Source organism: Somniosus microcephalus, chromosome 5 (assembly GCF_052327205.1).
Source record: "Somniosus microcephalus isolate GS21.2 chromosome 5, FLI_Smic_1.0, whole genome shotgun sequence".
Taxonomy (NCBI): Eukaryota; Metazoa; Chordata; class Chondrichthyes; order Squaliformes; family Somniosidae; genus Somniosus; species Somniosus microcephalus.
Window position 1 is genome coordinate 167,295,922 of NC_140991.1, and position 22,949 is coordinate 167,318,870.

General features: G+C 42.5%; 1 protein-coding gene across 2 annotated transcripts in view; it reads left to right on the forward strand.

The window, feature by feature from the left end:
* The window catches only part of LOC147117432 (aryl hydrocarbon receptor-like), a 239,811-nt gene that overhangs the window by 167,996 nt on the left and 48,866 nt on the right, over positions 1 to 22,949 (forward strand). For both annotated transcript variants that reach the window (XM_085988413.1, XM_085988414.1), the window contains 2 exons: positions 8,331 to 8,454; positions 18,135 to 18,265. In XM_085988413.1, coding sequence (XP_085844539.1) covers positions 8,331 to 8,454; positions 18,135 to 18,265 — 255 coding nt within the window. The remainder of the gene's footprint in view (positions 1 to 8,330; positions 8,455 to 18,134; positions 18,266 to 22,949) is intronic.

The window sequence follows — 22,949 nt, forward strand, 5'->3', positions numbered from 1 at the left end:
CCATGGAATATGCTGCCCCAAAAAGCTGTAGAAGCTACATCATTACATAAATTTAAAACAGAAATAGACAGTTTCCTAGAAGTAAAGAGAATTAAGGGTTACGGGGAGCGGGCAGGAATTTGGACATGAGTCTAGGTTCGGATCAGTCATGGCCCTGTGGGTAGCGGAGCGGTCCCAGGGGCCGTGTAGCCTGATCCTGCTCCTATTTCGTGTGTCTAATTCTGTTAGATTCAGGAGATGGTTCTGTGATAGTGGATTGGCGGTTAGGATCAGATCAGCCATGATCTTATTGAATGGCAGAGCAGGCTCGAGGGGCCGATTGGCCTACTCCTGATCCTATTTCTTATGTTCTTATCTGTGTCTGCATCAGACCAGCCAGTGACTGCATGGCACGACTAAGCACTTGGCTGGAAGCCGCGTGTGCTGCACCGAAGTCCTGCAGACTCCTTGCCTGTGCTGCCCTGACGTCCTGTTGACTCCTTGCCTGTGCTGCCCCGAATTCCTGCAGACTCCTTGCCTGTGCAGCCCCGAATTCCTGTACACTCCTTGCCAGTGCTGCCCCGAATTCCTGTACACTCCTTGCCAGTGACTCTATGGAGTCAGGCACCCTTGCCACTGGGCGCCCATTTCACCAAGGAGCCGCACCTCCTCTGCGCTCACTGTAGCAGGACTGGAGGCCACACTCTCCCTCCGGGGAGAAGGCTGCCGAGCTTCCCTACCTCGCCCCCCCGCCCCCCCCAGCGTTGCTGCAGCTCGCTGGGCCCCGGAGCTTCACCCTCCTCAGACCCTTCCCCCCTGCTCCCCTCCAGGGAAGACGTGTCCCCATCATGGCCATGGGCTGCCTCGGCTGAGGGTGGCACTGATGTTCCGGCTTCCTCTTCCTCCTCCTCGCCTTCCGATTCACTCATAGTGCCAGCTTGAGGGCCCGCCTCCTCACCTGGTGAATCAGCATCTGAAAGCAGGGAGATACAAGAGTTGCTTTAGTGTGAGGACAGGGCGGCAGCGAGGGAGGCATGAGTGCTGCAATGCACTGCATTGGTTCGATAGTGGCAAAGGATGCTGGTGTGAGGCACAAGTGGAAAGAGAGAGGTCAAAAAGGTGATGACCTTACCATTGCTGTCCAGAACAGGGTCGGCATCTCCAGTGGTGACGGGGCCAATCAGCCAGCCTGCCATAATCCATTCCACTCGCTGCTCCAGATCGCTGAGGTCTTTAAGTTCAGGACGGCCTCCCCCGGTCCATTGCTGCTGCCTCCTATTGTGGGCCAGCTTGCCCTGCAAGAGAAAGGACGGGCTCTGAGTACAGTGTGAAGCCCTGATCTTGGCTGCACTGCCTCCCATGGTCGAATAGCCCTGACCGTGTCAAGCCCTGATCTTGGCTACACTGCCTCCCATGGTGGAATAGCCCTGACAGTGTCGAGCCCTGATCTTGGCTGCACTGCCTCCCATGGTCGAATAGCCCTGACAGTGTCAAACCCTGATCTTGGCTGCACTGCCTCCCATGATCGAATAGCCCTGACAGTGTGTAAAGCGGTGAATGTGCATGTGATTTTCATGAGAGTCCCATAGGTGTTGGATGAGGGCTGGGCATTGGGGCTTTCAGGACCCTTTGGCCATAAAGTGAGGTGCACATGCAGGGATGAAGAGGATACTGGAAAGAGTACTCACCCTGACAACCCGAGTGAGGTCGTTGAACTTCTTCCTGCATTGCGTTGGGGTCCTAGGGACCATGCTGCTGGAGGTCACTCTGTGTGCCACATCCCTCCAAGCTTTTCGATATTCGCTGGGCAGCGGCCTCCTGCCACTGTCAGGAAAGAGGATAGGTCGGCTGCGCTCCACTGCGCCAACCAGAACCTTCAGGGCCCCCTCACTGAAGCGCTGCACTCGCTCCCTGGCCTTCTCCATGGTCGTAGGTGTAATGATGTCGCAGCAGGTCTGTCCAGGCCTAGAATCAGGGCTCCAATGTGCAGGGCGTGGCTGCAAGCCAAATCGACCCTCCCCCTTTAAGAGGTGACCGGCGCCAGCGTGTCTGCCTGCAATCGCTAACTGGCCGCACCTGCGCTGCGCCCACCCTCGGTGGTAGCGCCTCGGCTCGCCGGCTTAGCGCCTTAGGATAGTCCTGCACCGCCTGCTTTAGCGCAGCAACAACCTCTTGGGGCGATGCAACTCAATTTCGGTGAAGGTGGCGCTAAGTTGCACTGGGCACTAAATTTAGCGCACGCTCGACTAGCGCCCCAAACGCGGCGATACTGAATTTCTAGGCCCTAGTCTCTCGCCTTTTTAAAAAAAAAAAAAAAAAATCAGCTTTTTAATTCTCCGAGCCAAAGTGGATGGCCTCTCACTTCCCCACATTGAACTCCATCTGCCATGGTTTTGCTGACTCACTTAGTCTGTGTCCCTTTTATAACTTCCTGCTCCCATCCACACAACTTGCAGTGCCTACTAACTTAGCGTCAATGAAAACCTAGATATACAATTCTCTCTTCCTTCATCTATGTCTATTCCTTTATCCATGTCATTAATATATATATATATGGTGAAAAGCTGAGGCCCCAGTACAGATTCTTGGGGAACACCACTTGTCATGTCCCACCAATCAGTGAATTTATTCCTAGTCTATGGGCTGGATTTTCATTGAGGAGGCGGGTAGGAGGCGGGACTACAACTTTCAGGGTTGTAGTCCTGCCTCCATCGCGTTCTAGCCAACCCACGCGATTTTGACTTGATTGACCTTGTTGAACCCGCCCCACGGGCTCAGCAGGCCAATTAGGGGCCATCCGGCAACAGGTGAAGTCACAGATTGATATTTCATCTGTCAAGACCTTTTGACAGATGAAATATCAGCCTTTCACAGCTGTTTGAAGCTGTCAAACACTGACAATCTGTACTCCAGGTTAATTCCTTTCTCTCAGGATGATTTAGAGATCTCTCCGGAACAGAAAGCTGAATGCTGCAACTTTTGACAGATTTGCCATTCTACTTTCTGTGCCGGTGAGATGAGGGACTCCTGAGACCTGAGGGAAGGAAGGCTGTAAAGGTAAGTGAAGGTAGGTACAACTTCTTTAAACACACCAAACACACTTACCTCTGCACTCATGCACCCATCACTCACCTGAACACTGGACATCTCGACCCTGCCAAGCCTTTCCGACAGCCCGCCTCGCTAACTTGGCATGGTTTGGAGCCGTCGGGAATCCCACATTTCAACAATGAAAATAGGGATTAGGCTAAAAACTGACTGTTAACTACCTGTTGGCACTAATCCCCTTCCCGCCTCGGGGAGGCAGGTCCCAGTGTGGGTCGGGTATCCTCCTCCTTTGAAACTGGCATGGGGGCGGGATGGGTTCGTGCCCCCCGATTTCGGGACTTTAACCCCCCACACGCCTCCAATCCCGCCTCCACGGCCCAATGAAAATCCTGCCCTATGTCTCCAACTTCCCCCTCCCCTGATTACCAACCCATATCAAAAGTTACCTCCAATTCCATGCACTTTCATTATTGCTAATCTCTTGTTCGGAACCTTATCAAATGCCCACTGGCAGTCCATATATATAGGCAATATACATAGACACTCCCATATGCACTGCACTAGTGACGTCCTCAAAAAATGTAACTAGATTAGTCAGACATGACTTGTCCTTTCCAAATCTTTGCTGATTCTCTTTGATCAACTAATACCTGTCCAAGAGCTCAATCACTCTGTCTCTGATGATAGATTGCAGTAGCTGCCACACAATTAATATTAAACAGACAGGTCTAGGTTTCTCTCTTTCTCCCTTCTTAAATAATGGATTGGCATTTGGAATTTTCCAATCTAAAGGCAGAATTTAAGAATCTAGAGAGCTTTAGAAAATTACGGCTAATGCATCTGCAATTTCTTCACCTATACTTCCTAATACCCTGGGGTGGAGACAGTCACGCCCTGGAGATTTGTCTATCTTACGTCCCATTATTTTCTTCATGACCAATTTCTTACTTAAATTAAATCCACCAAGTTCCTTCCCTTGACTTACTTTTAGGTTCCCTTGTACCATTGATATTTTGTCCTCTTCACTGAGAACAGATACAAAGTACTCCTTTAATAAGTCTGCCGTTTTCTTATTATCCATTATAGTCTCTTCTGCACCTATCTATTATGGGCCCACATTCCCCTTTAGCATTCTCCCAATATATTTATAAAAGCTTTTTCTGTTGGTTTTGATATCATTTGCTAGTTTTTTTCCATATTCTCTTTTTGCACCTCTTATTATTTTCTTTGTATTCCCTTATTGCTTTTTATAGCTCTCCCAGTCTGCTGTATTTCTACTTTTCCTTGCATTTGTGTAAGCCTTTTCTTTTAGCTTGATACTGTTTCTTACCAGAGGGAAGAGCACTGATGGGATGTATAACCTAAATGGTAAGATTCTTTAGAGTGGAAGGTTGAGCGATTTAGGGGTGCAGATACATAGATCTTTAAAGTTTGGCATGCAGGTAGAGTAGAATAGCTACAAAACAAAATGGGATTCTAGGCTTTATTCAAGGGGAATTTAATCATAAAAGCAAGGAAGTGATGTTTAATTTATACAGGATATTCTTTAGGCCACAGATGGAGTAGTGTGTGCAGTTCTGGGAACTTCATTATATGTAGGATATTGAATCCACGGAAAGGATACAACAGAGGTTCACTAGAATGACACCAGGATGAGAAGTCTTAATCAAGAAAAGCTTGAAAAATTGAGGCTTCTTTCATTGGATCAGAAATGGTTCATGGGGAACTAATAGAGGTTTTCAAGATTATGAAAGGTTTTCTGAGAGTAAATAATGAAAACATTGCTTTCACTAGTTGGTGCATCAATCACAAGTGGGAGGAACATAGACTCATGATTATGACTAGAATGATGAAGGGGAAAGTGAAGAATATTTTCCACATGAAGCCTATCAGAACAAGGGATACTTTACTACATATGGTTATTGAGACATAGACTAAAACGTTATTAAATGCTCATGTAGATTTTTGGCTGATCACTGTTTTGTGAAGTGCCTTGGAACTTATTTTCTATGTTAAAGGTGCTGTATAACAAGTTGTTGTTAAAGTGACCGAGATGAACAATAAGCTCACTATTGCTGCTGTTATTAGCTGATCTGTGGGAAGGTGGAATCAGCTGGCTTAGAGATGCAGAGTCATCAGTTTTCAATAGTTCCACTGTTTCAGAGAAATTTTTAAGCTTTTAAGAACGTTCTTTGAACATCCTCGACAACGATAAGGGAATAATATGTTCTCACTTTTAAAACTGGAAAAAAGTGGTAATTATAAAATAGCAGAGATAGAACTAATTTGATAGTGAAATAAAAGAAAGAAATGACTGTGTTACAGGCAAAATGTCTTTTCCTATTGGCCATTCATAATTAAACATGAAATTCCACCCACCAACAGTTTATAAAAGAATAGCATTAAATAAGCTACTGCAGCCTCACATTAAAATATGTAACTGGTGGAGCACGAGTGGTCTGCATGTTTGTAATAATTCAGTCAGTAAGCTAATGAATCCAGTTTGCAGTGTATATAATTATAAAATGTATCAGCATATTTTGGCATCAGAATAAGGTTAATTCACTTTATCAGGAAACTGCACTCAAGAAAAATGATGAGGTTTAGTGAAGAACGTTTTTGCATTGCCAATGGCTTCCATTTGTATTATCCATGTTGATTTGATTTAGCACTTGAACATTGTTCACTGCTACTGTTTACTGCTTTACCTTATCAAAAAGATTACTTCTCAAATAATAATGACAGTAATAATCTTATGAAGTAAATGTTCTTGTTCTAATGAGCAGCTACAATTGTTTGGCAATTTTAGGAACAATGTGAAATTAAACTTATCTTGTCTATGCATTAATGAGCAGAGCAAAACATGACTTTATACATGATTTCCCTTTTGTTTCCCTTGACACCCCCCCTTTTTCACTTCTTCAACCTTGTTAAGCTGTTTTCCATTTTTTTTTTGGTTTCTCGTGTTGCTCAATTCTGCTAGCTATTTCACTTCAACTTGTGCAAGCCATGACACAACTTGTGTTTTCTTTATTATAATTGTTAAGATGAAGAATTATACAGAAATCTTTATGCACCATATTCCCAATTACCAGCAATTCAGTCCTCCAGTTTCCTCTACACTGATCCTGGCTTCAGATATTCTAACAAAAATGCTTGTAGCTTGATCAATGTTCCACTTTGAGTCATCGAGAAAGAACTCGAATAATAGTTAGACACAAGCACATGGACATCACACTGAGAAACTTAGGGCTCGATTTTCAGTGTGCCGTGGAGTCGGGATTGGAGGCGAATTCCCGAATTCGGGGGTCCCGACACCATCCCGTCCAAAACCCGCCTTCATGTAAGTTTCAAAGGAGGCGGGCTCAACAAGGTCAATCAAGTTAAAATCGCGTGGATTGGCCGCATCTCGATGGAGGCGGGACTACAACCCGAAAGTTGTAGTCCCGCCTCCTTCCTGACTTCTGAATGAAAATCCAGCCCTTAGAGTGGCAAAGAACCATTGACACAGTTATACATTTTTTTTTGTCACTGAACAATGCCATGAATCTTAAATTGAATAAACTATGTGTGGATGATACTAAATGTGTATATAATAATACACTGTACATTGTCTAAGACCACTGTCAATATAAAACGACATATTCATTGAACAATCATGAGCAATGCCTAAAGAAATGTGCTAGATTTTACTGTTCATTTAGCATTGGTTTAATTCTCACAGGTGGTTCACCTGCATGAGTGACATTGATCCAAGCTTACAGTAATTTGAAATTGCAAAATTGTTCAATGGTTTATAGTTTATAACAAGTTCTGGTTGAATTGGTTGGTATGCCGGATGTGCAATGAGACTCAGTGGTTTACCAAAAAAAAATAAACCACTGAATGACAGCCACATAACTGTTTATTTTTCTCAAAATTGAGTCATATTGTTTATTTTGTTTATACCTGATGGTCACTAATTATATGAGTTGATATCCATTTTTTTAACATTGAGACAACACAATGGCCCGTAATTTCCGATAGGAGGCTTCCCACATGCAGATGCCTCCTATTGGAAAAAAATCTACGCACTTAGCTGAGGGCTCCCGAGGTTGGGCCATTTCTGATTCTGGGCACCTCCACAGTCAAAATGCGCAGGACCCAGGTATCCCAGGGGCGCATGCGGTTCGCAAGCGTCCCTGGGATCACGTGGGCCAGGCCAGCCAATAGGAGAAGGGAATCTCCCTTCATACTTTTGACAGAGACGTGTCAAAAGTATGAATAGAGATCACCCCAAAAAGGCACTAAAACATTAAATAAATTTTTAAAAAACCATCACGTTTTTAAAATGAGTTAAAATTACATTAAATTAAATATTTTAAACAAAAATTTAATTTTTTGAAAAAAAATAATTAAAGTTTTTATGGGGCTAAAAATAAACTTACCTTTTTTAAAAGTATTTTAAAATTATAAATGAGTGAATTTTTTTTTTTTTACTTTTTTTAAACTCTTATGCTGGTAAAAGCAGGCCTTATGCCTGCTTTTACCAGGCGTAAGATTTCTAAGGGTTTTCAGCGGATGGAGGTTCTGCAGATGCAGATACACAGCTCATACACACCCGTAGGCATCGGAAAATATGAGCCATTGACTTTATTCTTTGGAGATTACCATAATGCACCATGATGCAGAGTTGCTATTCTATGTTATACTCATATGGCAGCTGGTGAGTTCAGTGTGGAGATAGGTTGGCTGGTGTGCACACGTGGTAGAAAATACAAAAAAAAAATTCTTTCCTAATGACCATAAACAATGAATGAAAGGTTTAGTGAATAAATAACTGTAGCTGATGGTAAATGGCACGATGGAAAACATTTTAAAATTTGATTATGTCTATAATTTGTTGTGATATCTTGGAAGTCAAAGTATTAATTTTCAGTAATTATTCACCAACCATAAAACTGATATTTTGTCCATATGTGATATTAAAAAATTACTAGCTTGTTAAAGGAAGTGGACATAATACAAGTGTGCACCACACAGGAAAATTATATTTTTTAAATCCCTATTTTAATAAGAGCACAATGTTACAGTGTATATTTGTTTTTATATGTGAACATTATTTTTGTTTTGCAGCCTTTACATGGATGATCCTATTAACTTTTATTTTGTTCAAATTGAACACTTAAATTCACTCCACTGAAATTAGTTAGAACAAGACAGATATATGAAGTCAGAGCAGAACAATTTCGCTTAACATGTTTAGCACGTATCATATATCTGAATTTAAATTTTAATAGAATATATTTGTTTTCTGTTCTCAGTCTGATATCATTCATCAGAGTGTATTTGAACTGATCCACACTGAAGACAGAGCCGAATTTCGTCGACAGCTTCACTGGGCTCTGAATCCAGCTTCAGACCCTGAATCGGGACAGCTAGTTCAAGGTAGTACTGCAGATTCACTTATAAATGTTAACTAATCCAATGAACAAGCCCCTATTTCTGTGCAATGGAGAAAGCTCATCTCACTTGTTTACACTTCCAGAAATCAACTACATAAAAATAGCATTGAAATGTAACTTGTGAATGACCATAAGATGGAAAATGTGAAATGAGCATGGCCTTTCTAACTGCTCACATTTTCCAACCTTCCTCCTCCAACAACAGCAACAACAACAACAGTTAAACTCCAGTTAAATACTTTTTATTAAGTTTGAGATCTCTTCAATAGACTGTTCCATGCATTTGCTCTGAGGAGCTATATCTTGTATTGTTACAGGTAACAAAATATGTATATCAATTCTCAATTTATTTCCTGTTTTTAACTGCATTCAACTGAGTGAGTTATAAGTGGTGCAGTATTGCCTGAGGTCTTTCACTTCTATTGATAGCTATTTAGGGGCAATGACGTATGTACTATTCGGAGGGGGGGGAAACAGTCATAGCTGGAATTCTTTCTTTGCCTGTTACTTTCACTGCTTAAGCAGATAAACTTTAATGAATTTAGCTGTGTAACTGTTAGAGAGAAATAACTTGCATTTATATAGCACCTTTCGTGAACCTCGAGACATCCCAAAAAGCTTTACAGCCAATAAAGTACTTTTGAAGTGTAGTCACTGTTGTAATGTAATGTTAAAGAAAACTAGTCTGTGTTCAATAGCATAAAGGAAATTGTGTTAGTGTTCAAACATTTTATTGACCTTTCTCTTCCCCCACCTTCTTCCTATAAAGACTGAGAATCATTTCACAATGCAAAATTAAGTTTATGTAAGTGCTGTCGCACTTGGTAGTCATGACTGAATTGCGTAGATCCTGTTCCCGTGGGTTGAGTTTCATAATCACAAACATGACATTAAACCTTAAACATTTTGGGTTAAAAGTTCATGACCACCACGAGATTTGCTAGTGTCACCGTGGCCTCAGGTTAACGACAACTGAAAATGGTCGAAACGTTCGAGGAGGAAAAGTTTGCACTGGGGACTAAAGATTTTTAGCCCAGCACTAACTCACCATGAAACGCCCTCCTGGTGGCATTACTGCAGGCACCGGAGGCTAAGTTGCTGTCAAGAAGTGGCGTTCCATCTTCCAACAGTCTCTGGAAGCAAGGGAATAAATTTGCTAGGCATTGTGGCAATGCATTAAAAGAGCAATACCTTCTGAACTAATAAAAAATAAAAATGAAGTTAAAAAAATGCAGTTTTCAGCCCTTACTATCTTTTAAAAAATGCAATTAGCATTAAAAAGAATTCCCAAATGAGAGTCTTCAGCTCTTAAAGCTGAATTCCCTTCCGCACCTCAAAAAATGGGAAAAGTGCTTCAGCAATAACACAAATGGCTCAGCAAGCCAGGGAAGGGGCACCCAGGATCTCGCACGCAGCACTCCAGCTTTGTGCAGGGGGTCAACCCTGCAAGAGAGGTCCTCTACTCACCGGGGTCAGGAGGCCCTCCAGAAAGAAGGATGTGGGACCACATCACCTGCCCCCACCCTCTGGCTCCAGCCCCCAAAGAAGCTTCAGGACCTCAGACCATTGGTCAAGGTTCGTGAATGCATCTTCAAAAGCCGCCTCCTACGAACTGCACCATTCACCTTATACACTGCTCAATGCACGACTCCCCCCCCCCCCCCCCACCTCTAATCACTCACCTACTAACAGTCTGTACCAATCACGAGGCGCAACTCCCATTCGAAGCCTCACCTCAACCCCTTGGAAATGGTGCAGGCCATTCTTGGCAGGGGCATGGCTGAACCATTGGCCAGCAGTGGGACAGAAAGGATACAAGATGCTAGTATCCTCATACGTTATCCTCCTCCTTGCATGCACCTCTTGCTTTCCCGCTCTCCCTCAACACAACTCCACCCTTGTGCCTTCCTCATTTCACACACCCAAGAAATGTAGCCTGCCCAGCCAGTGGGTGACCAAGAAGAGGGAGAGGAGAGTGAAAAAGAAGAAACACCATCATTCAGTTTCACACTCTCAGCTCCTCAAGGTCGACCAGCAAGGCCACCTGCAGTGTCCCTCACTGAAAGCCAGCAGCCTTCCACCAGCCATGCTGCAGCCACTGAGGCAGCACTGTGTGGCATGTAGGATACTGAGTTGATTTCTTAATGCCATATTCGATGGATAAATGTATAAAGTTAGATCGGGAAGTTTGCTTTGTGGTGGCTTTTATTTCAGCATTGTGGTTAAGAAGACACTGTGATGGTCAGTAACAGAGGGAAGGGAAGGTGTGGGACAAATGTTGAAAGGGGAATTGGTGCTGTGGTCACTGGTACCGCAGACCGATGATTCTATCGCGGATATCCTGGCCAGTTTGGTTGTGTCCTTCCTTTTGCTTCTTCCACTTCCCTCTACGAGCGGATGCTAGAAATCAGAAATTACAGCATAAACAGCTGGAAATAGTCAGCAGGTCAGGCAGCATCTTGACCTGAGATGTGAATTCTGTTTCTCCACGGACGTTGCCTGACCTGCTGAGTATTTGCAGAATTTTCCGTCTTCTCAGAAGCCCTCCTTTACCATCCAAGGCCTTGCAAACATCCAGCAGCACTCCCTACACACTTAAAGAAACTTTTAATATGTATTGCAGCAAGCCACTACTTCAATAAAATCAATAAATCCAGTCCAAAAGCTTAAATGCAAGCTTACCTGAAAGATGTGTGTGTCCCTTTAAGAAGTGGCACGGTGGCATAGTGGTTAGCACTGTTGCCTCAGCGCCAGGGACCCGGGTTCAAATCCGGCCTCGGGTGACTGTGTGGAGTTTGCACATTCTCCCCGTGTTTGCGTGGGTTTCCTCCGGGTGCTCCGGTTTCCTCCCACAGTCCAAAGATGTGCGGGTTAGGTTGATTGGCCATGATAAAAAAAAAAATTGACCCTTAGTGTTAGGGGGATTAAATACGCGGGGTTACGGGGATAGGGCTTGGGTGGGATGGCTGTTGGTATAGAGACTGGGTGCTAGGGTTTGGATGATCAGCCATGATCTCATTGAATGGCGGAGCAGGCTCGAAGGGCCGAATGGCCTACTCCTGCTCCTATCTTCTATGTTTCTATGTTAGGTGCTGACAGTGCCTCTGTCAGTCTGCTGCATGCTAGGTTTACATGGTGAGCTAATGTCCAAGTTCACCGAGGGGGCATTAAGTCGGCGTTGCACGCCCGCTGACTGATGTCACCTCTCCCTCATTTAAACCTGCAGGGCCATCGATCATACCGGCAGCACTGCTGGGCCTTAGAAAATGGCGGATGCTCCGGGACCCACCACCAGCTGGCAAAAGAGTGGCGGCCGCACTCTACGCTACTTTTTGCCGGTAACCGGTGGCATTAAGCCCCAAATCTTTAGCCCTTTATTTGGTGCACTGAAATTACTTCTAGTCTAGCATTTAGCATATAATGATAAAGATGTGAAATTCTAGACTTGTATCGCATCTACCAAGTCAAGTTTCTATTATTAATTTTCTACTTGAGCGAGGGGGTGGGTAATCGGTGGTATCGAATAGGCCACCCATTGTACACCACACCAGATTTTCCTTTTGAGTGAAGTCAATGGGCAGGTGTATTCAAGAGACAGCAATAGCCCCGAAATCCTTATAATTCCAGCTAACTGGCAGTTTACCTTCTATAGCTGGCCGCTGATCTGATACTGTCAGCTTTCCACTCCCGCTGAAGTTGAAAGTTACCTCAGCAGTTAAAACATCTCGCTAAAATATCCCAGTTTATTACTAAACAGCAATTGAAAAGAATGGAAAGCTAAGGTAACTAAAAGTCTCAACTGCGGTTTGGATTAATTGTACTCCAGGGCATTTTCATGACTTTAAAGTGTGATTTGACCTTACATGATCTAAAATGAGCCATTTGGTCCAACAAGCAATTTCTTCCCACTAACCTTATATAATGTGGCCTACCATGCACTCTACTCAAAGTATTCTCTTGACTGATGGTTCTGCAGAATTTCTCCTTGACCTACCAAGATAATAAAATTATATTCCATAGTATTTATTCTTGCAACTGGCTGGCTCCTTTTCATGATTGTTGTGTTCCATGATAATCACTGGATATAGTTACTTTTTGCATTGTGAAATGATTCTCGGGGTGATTTTGCCAATGGGGAGCTTTTGGAGGCGGGACTCCCACCTGTCAGGTTTCAGTCCCGCCTCCAACAACTTCTGGCCAACCCACGCTATTTTCCCTTGATTGACCTTGTTAGCTTAGCAGGCCAATTAAGGGAAAGCCGGTTGCAGAGAACGTCAACGTATGACGTTTCATCTGTCAAAAATTGCTGACAGATGAATTGTCATCGTTTGACAGCTCTGAAGCTGTCAAACAGTGACATTCTCTGTAGTTTGATGAGGTCTTGAATTCAAGACCACATCTAACATCTTTCTTTTGCAGAAATGAGATGGTTGTTGCATTGGAGAATGCAACGGCCATCTGTCATTTCCAACACGGAAGTCCGAGACTCTCCGCATACACGCCGACTGAAGTCTGCAGGAAGAAACAAAGGTAAGTTAACTTTTACTAACACTTTGCACTTACCTCAGATACTCACCTCTCCACTTTTGCACCCTTACCTTCACAGCACACTTTTGCACCCCGCAGACCCCCTACTCGCCTCGCTGACCTGGCAGGTTTCAGAGCCTTCGGGAAGCCCGCACTTGTGAGGACAAAAAGAGGATAATCCTATTTTCTGCCTGTTAACTACCAAGGAGACGGGACCTGGCGCGGGATGGCTACCCGTCTCCTGGGAAAATGGCATGGGGGCGGGTTGGGCACCCACCTCCAAATTCTGCCATTTTCTCTGCAATTCCGCCTCCATACCCGCCTCCCCAGGGCTGGCAAAATCGGCCCCTGAGTCTCTATAGGAAGAAGGTGGGGAAGAGAAAGGTCAATAAGATGTTTGAACACTTAACACAATTTCCTTCATGGTATCAAAAACAGACGGGAGAAATTATAATGGGGAATAAGGAAATGGCAGAGACATTAAACAAATACTTTGGCCGCGATTTTACTCACCTCGGCGGGTCTGGGGCGGGTGATGCCGGTGGCGGGTCGCAACCCCGCTGCTGGCTCCATCCCACTGTAAAATCATTTTCCATTGATTGGGCTTGTTAAGCCCGCCCAGCGTGTTTTCCGGCCCAGTTCGAGGAAGCGGGTCTGGTGACATCATTTGATAACGCGTCATCAGCCGATTTCCGTAAAGGGACCATGGCCAACTTTGTCTTGACATTTGTGCTGTCAGTGTTCTACAGCATTGAGGTGCTGCAAACACTGACGAGCACTGCAGAAAGGCACAGGGCTGCACCCAGGCTCTCCCATGACTCTCTCCATATGCTTACAATTTTCTGTAGGGGGGGCGGGACCCTCCAGGGCAGGCGGGGTTTCCCGCCGGCCCTGCCGACTTTAATGCCAGGTCCTGATTTGCATGTGAGGCCTCAGTTTCCTGCCCTCTGGCTGGCTGCAGAGAGGGAGCGAGGGTCCGGTCCGGCGGAAGTTTAGGAGTGGGGGTTGGGGCTTGGTCGGGGTTCTCGGGGAGTGGGGGAGAGTCGTTGGGGGATTGGGCAGCAGCAAGGGGGCTCATTCGGCATGCAGGGGGGAGTCGTTTGGGGATTGGGAGGGCGGCCAGGGATCGTGGCGGAGTGGTTCAGTGAGTGGGGGGTGCGGTTATCTCCTGGACCCAGCAGTCCCTGCCTCACTTTCACTGCCGGGTATCACGAATTGTGTGAAACCCATCCACATGCAGTTAAATTCAAAAGGGAGGTGAAAAAGAGGCTTCCAGCCTCATTATAATATTTAAATTGATGTTCCACCCCCTGGGAGCGTGTTGGTCGCCCATCTTCCCCCCCACCCACCCCCAACCACCATCCCGCCGCTGTTAAAACCGGAAGTAGGTGGCTTGGAGGCCGGATCAGGTCAGGAATCACATTTTTAACAATTTAACAGCATCCACGCTCCAAATCCACCCTTTTTTCGGGGGGAAAGTTCTGGCCAGAGTCTGCAAAGGGATATAGACAGGTTAAGTGAGTGGGCAAGAACATGGCCGATGGAATATAATGTGGAGAAATGTGAAGTCACAGAGGGAACTGGGTGTCCCTGTATACGAATCATAGAAAGTTAACATGCAGGTACACCAAGCAATTAGGAAAGCAAATGGTATGTTAGCCTAGGTCACTCGTGGAAAAAAATATTGGTGCCGACTTAATGGGCAAATGTCCTGTGTCAAATGCTCTAATATTCTATTGCAAAGATGCCAGTGAGTGGCCCTGCACTATTTGCAATATTCCACCACTCAATAATGGTAAAGAACTGTTTACCGCCCCCCACAAAAAAAATCTTGTACAAAACAGCTGCCAAGGTTTGAGTAAGAGCCGGACTGTCATTAGTTTAAAATTCTTTGGCACTAATAATAGTGTTGGATACAAGACCAATATAAGCTGCCCTTACTTGTGAAAGACTGTGCTTCCTAAGTTATGAAACTGCTGCTCTTCTGAGTACAAATAGTAAATATATTTTGCAATTCACTTTCCATTCTCTCATCATCCCAGTTTTAAACTTTTAAAGGTGAAGTGTAGTTCCTGTTGGAAGAAGGAACTGGGGGGGAAATTCAATGTCGGCAGAGGCGCAAAATTGGATCGGCCGCTGCTTATACGCTCTGCCCAAGTTTTCTTTCCATTGACCATTTTTCACCCAGCCGAAGTAGAATTTCACACCAAATCATTATAGCTCACAATAATTGGCACTCCGTCAGGATTCCAGAAAGGGGAATTGTAAATAGTTATTAACATTTATAAGCAGATAGCTGTCTAGAAGTAATTGTGATAAATTGCTATGATGTATGTTGTGCAGCACTTCCACAAGGATGGAAGGCTTCAGTGGTTTAATCATTCAAGGTAAACTACATGCACTGAACTACTGACTTCAAAAATAGAGTATTTAATGTAGCATGTTATGATATTTCATTAATAGTTTAATATAGTTATTATTTTGAACTCGAGTGTTTATAGACTTTTACTTTGGAATTCTTTCGAATTTTGTCTTAACTCCAGAGTAAACTTGCTCGTATAAATGTGCCTTTTCATAACAGCTGCTAGCTAAATTAAGCACAGATCGTCAGCTTCAAATCATGCACTACCACTTTAGAAACTGTAAGCTGATCTAATAGTTGAGCCAAGTAGATTGCTTGGGCACAACCACTTCACAGTACACTAAACACAGCCAATTATGTGTGCTGTCACAAATAAGATTCAGATGTTAGTATAGTGATGATGAGCCTCATTTTTACAAAACTACGCTGTTTCAAGAAAGTCTGCTGATCTGTATTGACCCGAGACCCAGCCGATTGGTCATAACACTAGTGCACACTGGGGATGGCAGTTTGAATTTTATTTTTTTAATATTACCATCCTATAACTAAAGATAGACCAACTTGCCATGTGAAACAAAAGTGCAAGCACAGTATAGCTCTGCATGCCTTGAGCAGTAGAACCAACGCCAGCCAAATATTTACCATTAGTGCATCAGTTTTTGCTTAGAAACAGAAGCCGAAAAATTTGAAAACGCACGACAGGTTAGGTCGTATGAAAAATAAAAGGTTGACCGGCATATTGATACAGTCCAAAAAGGGGAGGCAGGAGAATATAGATGGAAATAGTAAGTGGTATATATGTAACATCTGAGTTTTTTTTCTCTGTATATGTAATATATGCACAGACATGATTCCTTCTTTTAAAGAATTTACATATTCTCCTACCTCCTCTTTTCAAACTACCTCTCCTAGTCCATAGAAGAGTTTGTGCCCAAAACATTAACTGGTCTGTTCTCTCCACAAGTGCTGATTCACTTGCTGTGTGTTTTCAACATGTTCTGTTTTTGTTCAGTTTCCAGCATCTTCAAAATTTTACTTTTTACTGTTGCTTACATCTGCTTTGATCAACACACTTGGGAACTTCAATATTCTTTGTAAAACTGAATGTATCTTTAATTCTTATGAAACTGGATGGGGAGGAAGAGGATCCTGGACTTTCTGGCATTAATGCTGCATTCTCTTCTACGCAGATCTCACTTGAATTCAATGCTCGGGTCAGTCCAAGAATGTTTACCAAGGAGATCCTGGCTTTCAAAGTACTCTTTATTGTGTTCATTAGGCCAAGAAAATGAAGGTTTCCTCTCCCTCTGTTAAGTTAATCATCTGTTCTTTTGCAAACATCAACCTCCCCTGAACCTTGGACCCTTTAAACAAAGTTATACAAAACAAGTTCATCAGAGGAACACATTACATAATTGCTTTACAGCCATTTCCATCTAGAATGCATATTTTCATACAGACATAAGAGTCTTATATTGAACGTACTTAAGGTTCAATGTATAAATCCGTAATTCATATTTCTACGTAATATAATTTTACATGCTCGGATTGAATTTACAAAATTCAAAGGGTCTTCAGCCAATGTTATTTGGCAATTCTTGTGAAGACTTGGACTCAAAATTGAATTCAACAATTTCAGACCATAACCTCTGCCCCTATTTTTACAGATGGCAGATGTTGATTCTGCTATACCCATTTACACCTCTTCTAGACTCATCTTTTGTTTCTTTACTTCTCCCATTACCATCTCCTTTTGCTTTGTACAATCATACCTTCTGTCATTTAATCTCTCCTGCCTTCCACCCTATCACAGACCTTCCCTTTTGCTCTTTCCTGCCCTTCCCTTTCCCTGCCTCTGCACTTGCTTAAAATCTGTTACATCTCTAACTTTTACCAGTTCTGATGAAAGATCATCGACCTGAAACATTAATTCTGTTTCTCTCTCCACAGATGCTGCATGACCTGCGGAGTATTTCCAGCATTTTCTGTTTTTATTTCAGATTTCCAGCATCCACAGTATTTTGCTTTTGTAATAATTTTAATTTCCAGTTTGCAGAAATCTTTCTGTGCAATAACTTCACTGTACGTCAAAGTACTATTGGTGCATATTTTTGCTCTGTTGTCATTAAACTTTCAGCTCAACATCTGGCATTAATTCTGCTCCATGCTGTAACTTGTTTGCAGAGAATTTCTATTTTTAACTGTTTAATCAAAATGGCCTTCCGATACCAATCACTCATCACAGTCCTGAGCAGCTTCCTCCCCAAAATTCACCATTTTTGGAAAGGAACTTTGAAAGCATTGTCCATAATATGCAATCAAGCCATTAGCTACTCTGTGAAGGAGGTAACTAAGATAACAGAATAACAGATACTTATGAGTGATCAAGTCAGTAATATAATACGTTTTTTTCTGTCATCTGAACTCCCAAGATGAAACTGCATCCTCCAGCATGTCTGTTATTTTTATAATATATGCTGTGAAAGTGAGGGAGGTTTTGTTCTGTTCTGTTCTGGTGTTATGTTTCTTTGTCTTTTGCTGCTGATGGATGATGTCAACACTGACCGGATTGTTGTGCAATCTCTGGGAATTTACAAAGTGATAAAACAACATTTAATCACTGGAAAAAATGATGCACTGATGACCTTGGATGGTCACAATATTATTTACATGTACAAAACTTTCCTTATATTTCTATACAGTACTATGTGAAATGAATTGCATTTTTTTAGTATTCTAAATCTCTGTCTCATTTAACATCATCTTTCATTCAGGTGAAAATGGCCTTCCGATACCAATCACTCATTACAGTCCTGAGCAGCTTCCTCCACAAAATTCACCATTTTTGGAAAGGAACTTCGTATGCCGGTTAAGATGTCTCCTAGATAATTCCTCTGGATTCCTGGTAAAGTTGTTTTTGACCTTGTGTTTTTCTTCACTGTGCAACTTTCATATGAAATTGTTTAATAATGAAATGTATTTAAATCAAATCCACTTAGTAATTATGTGCTCTGTCTATTATAATTCCAATGCCCTAAGTGGTAAATCACTTTCAGTGGGACTTATTTTGTGATAGTGTTGATGGGTGCTCAGATAACTCCTAGACAGTGATGTTCCAAACAAGCATGGCTCTTGGTAGTTGATGGCATGGTAGAATGAATGGAAGTTCACAATACAAAGCATTTTGAAATCTATGATTGAATTTTTCCTTGCAGAAGGATTTTTATTCTGAGACTGAGTTGGCAGATTGATGAGGAAGTATGTGATTTGAACCTAGTATTCATTTCTGAATGAAGATGTTAGCAGAAATTATGCAATAATTTGTCTGCAGTGTTTGTAAATGCTTCTGAATCTTTGAAGGATACAATGGCCCATAATTTGCTGTCTAAATAATGGTGATGCTAATAGCACTCGCCGTTATTTATGCACAAATGCTACAGCAACTTTAGGGAAGGGGGAGATGCGCGGCTAAATGCAGAAATCAAAAAGCTGCTGTTCGAGATGCGCCACTCTGCCGTTAGCTTCGCGAAAGCAGCATCTCACTGTCTCGCTCACCATTAAAATGCATTGAATGACGTGAAGTTGCTGTATTTGTGCGGTAGATACGAACTAAACTCACCACAGAAAGTTAAGTCTTGTCCATTCAGTCTAAATCCCCTTTTAACGATGTGATGAGTGTTAATTACTGCCAGTCAACTTCTCTGCCACTGAAACTTAACTATTACAAGTTTGGAGTCTTATTCCTGTAAAATGAAAACTTTTTTTTTACTCTTTTGTCTGTCTCTTCTCTCTCTCTCAATCCAATCTTTCTTTCCTTTTTATTTCTCTTTCTGTACCTGATTTGACATTGAATTCACCCACTCTAATTTACACTTCTTTCTCGGCCCTCATGCTGTTAATTTCACAATCCTTCAATCTGATTGGTGATGGAGATACACAGTTGCTTGCTCTGTTCACTCACGTCCCAAATGCCCGGTTTCCCTCGCTGCAACATTATCAGCTCGCACTTTCAGCAACTTGCCATGCAAAAAATGTAAAACCCTAAATGAGCAAGGGCAAGTCTAACTAACGGCAGACATCATAAGATTCACTCCTACAGCAAATAATGGCCCATTCATGTGAAACTTGTAATTTTGAATAACTCTGACTTAGAAAACAGATGCTGTTTATATTTTGAAAAAGGGTTCACCCAAAACGTCGACTGTAATTTCTCTCCACGGATGTTGCTTGGCCTGCTGAGTTTTTCCAGCATTTTCTGTTGTTATTGCTGTTTATATTATCATTGTTCATTCAAACAAGTATCATTCACTTGTTAAATCTACTTCTTCTCGATTAGAGCAATTTCACTAATATTTTGACACCGGAGAGTTAATTTTACAAGATCGCACTTCAAATGCGGAGCCTTGCCTGCGGGGAGCAAAATCTCAAAGTTACCCTTTCGAAGTCAACCTTTTGAATATATTAATTTTTCCTGAAGTTATCAAAATATGCACTTTGTTACTTAAAATCCATGAAACTGTATTTCTGCATGTAGTGTAACCACAAATGACATTCACTGTGACCATTGTGAATTATTTTTCCTTATTCCCTTCAACCACTCTGCAGCCTTTAACGCAGTCGACCACACCAACCTCTTCTGTGCCTTTCTTCTGTTGACCTGCATGGTGGGACTGTTCTCACTTGGTTCCACTCTTACTATCCAATCGTAGCCAGAGCATCTCTACCAACGTCTTCTCTTCCCGCTCTCACATTTTTATCTCCGGAGTCCCCCAAGGATCTATCCTTGGTCTCCTGTTCTTCCTCATCTACATGTTGTCCTGTGGTACCCCATCCACCACTGCCAAACTGCTTGCCTGACATACAATCATGGATGAAATGCAAACTTCTTTCTGTTTTCAGCCACCACCACAAGTTCCATATCCTTGCCATAGACTCCATCCCCCTCTCCAACCAGTATCTCAGACTGAACCAGACTTTTTGCAATCTGTGTGTCCTATTTGACACCGAGCTGAGCTTTCAAACCCTTATTCTTTCCATCACAAAGACTGACTACTTCCACCTCCATTACATCGCCCGAGACGTCTTCGCCCCTGCCTCGACCCATCTCCCTCGGAAACTCTTATCTATGCCTTTGTTACCTTCAGACTCGACTATTTAAATGCTCTCGTGGTCAGCCTCCCATTCTCCCTCTCTCCATATACTTCAGCTTATGCAAAACTCTGCTAACCGCTCACCGATCATCCCTATTCCCACAAACTACACTGGCTCCCAGTAGCCCAATGCCTCAAATATAAAAATCTCCTCCTCATATTTGAATCCCTTGATAGCCTCACTCCTCCCTATCCCTGTAAACTCCTCCAACCCTACAAAACCCCTCACCTTGAACTTCGCTGACTGGCCTCATGCATTCCCTCTCACTTCAGCCTACCATTGGCAGCTGTATCTTCAGCCATTTAGGTCCCACTTCATAGAATTCTCTCTCTAAGCCTCTCCTCCTTTAAAACCCATATGTTTGACCATGCTTTTGGTCGCTCCGAATATCTTCTTTGCCTCAGTGTTCTTTTTTTTCTGTGATGCGTCATGGGTTGCTTTTCTATATTAATGGATCTATGAAGTTGTTATTGCTGAATACCAAAAAGTAGAGTTAGGAATGTACAGAACATACAGAAGAATACTGATGATAAAAGGAGTAAAATGATTGTGGTGGCGGTCACACATGTGAAGTGTATGTTATGTAGTGATTTGTTAACAGAGCATTAGTATATTTTTGCCTTCGCTCTTAAACTGATTAATTGGCAGAAGGAAGTTTAACATGTTACAATCCAGACTACATTATTGGGTTTTTAGCACACTAAGGTAAACATGCAAATTTATAATCTGCTTGTCTTCCAGACTACGTTGTTTTAATAAAATAAGCTGCTATACAGGTGTCATTAAGACAATGGACAGAGCTGAAAACACTGAATGACAACTTAGTTATTTAAGTCCACAACAGAAAGTGCTTGCATTTATAAAGTACCTTTAACATAGAAAATATTGTAGGGTACTTTACAAAGAATAATTAAATAGATCAAGGAGATGGCAGAACACCAAGCCACTGAAAGCTTGGTTGAAGAAATATATTTTAAGAAAGTCGTTAAAAACAAAGAGACAATTGTAGAATATGCAACTGTAACAAACCCAGTTTGTAGCTTGATCCACAAGGAGGGAGTTCCTTAGGTGAGTCGTTCATGTTAATAAGCTGTGTGCTGTTTCATAGCTTGCCCCATGAGGGTACAATCATGAAGTAACTGAACAGTGCCTATAGTGATGCTGTGTCTCTGCTCAGGAATAGTCAGCCCTCCTTCAGCTTCTGTCTGCCCCTTCCACACTGATATTGTATGATTCAGCTTGTAATACCACATTAAAATCTGTAACGCTTTGGAACACTTGAATCTGGGATAGCACCTGGTTCAAATGGGGATGGCCTGGAGTGGTATCATTAGTGAGAGGGTATAGCTTGTGTCTAAGATTGTGGCACATCTGTAACAAGAAAAGGGCATGTAAATCAATGTGCATAGTTAGATAAGTTGGTGCATAGATGGTCCATAGCATACAGTCACTGCTTTGCATTTGTACAGAGAAGGTAGGCAATAATTACACAGGTCTGGAGCATATTACTTTCCTCCAGCTTGTGTATCACCCATACCATGTATAGCTTCCCAGTTGCTGACTTCCATGCACCTGTCTTTGAAGCGAGTTTAGGACTACTGAGTTCTTCTACCTATTTCCATTCTGAAGACATTTTTCTGTAAAGAGAGGATAAATACGCATTGAATGAGCAAATAACTTATGCTGTGTATTTTAGGCAGTAGCACAGTTTTGTGGTCTTGCGCAGAGCCTGAAAGTAAAAAAGCTTCTCTGCAGAATGTTTGAGAGCTGACTGATGCATAAAATCACAGAGCAGGATTTTTCTAATGCTTACTTCTATTTACAGCTTTAGTTAGTGCCTATGTCAGATCAGAGCACCAGTATAAAGGGCTGGAATTTGCTGAAAAATAATGGTGTGAATGACACACGCCTTTATTAATATGCAAATTGGCCAGCAACTTATGACGAGCAAGAAACACCCTGTAAATTGCGAATTGCCACAAGCTGCTGGATTTTTTGCACTGCTTCACTGTTATTTTTGCGAAAATGGCAATCCCGCCCTTAACCTCCCCATCAGTTTCATGAAGTTCCTGCATTTGCATGTTAATTGCCCATTAAACTCACCACAAAGTTGAGTCTAGTAACTAATAGCGTAAGTACCCTTTCAAAAATGTGATAATTGTTGATGACTGCCAATCAACCTCTCTGGCCCAGAAAATTAACAATTAAAAGTGTGAAGTCTTATTCCTTCAGGTAGTGAATTGTTGTTGGAGATTTTTAAATGTCAAATTTTACATTTTAAATTTTTTTTCTTTATTTTCCTTTCTGTCTCTTTTTTTCTCTTTCTTAATCCAATCTTTCTTTCCCTTTCTTTATTTCTCTTTCTGTACCTGATTTGACATTGAATTCACCCACTCTAGTTCACCATCCTTCTCAATCCTTTATTTCTCAATCCTGAA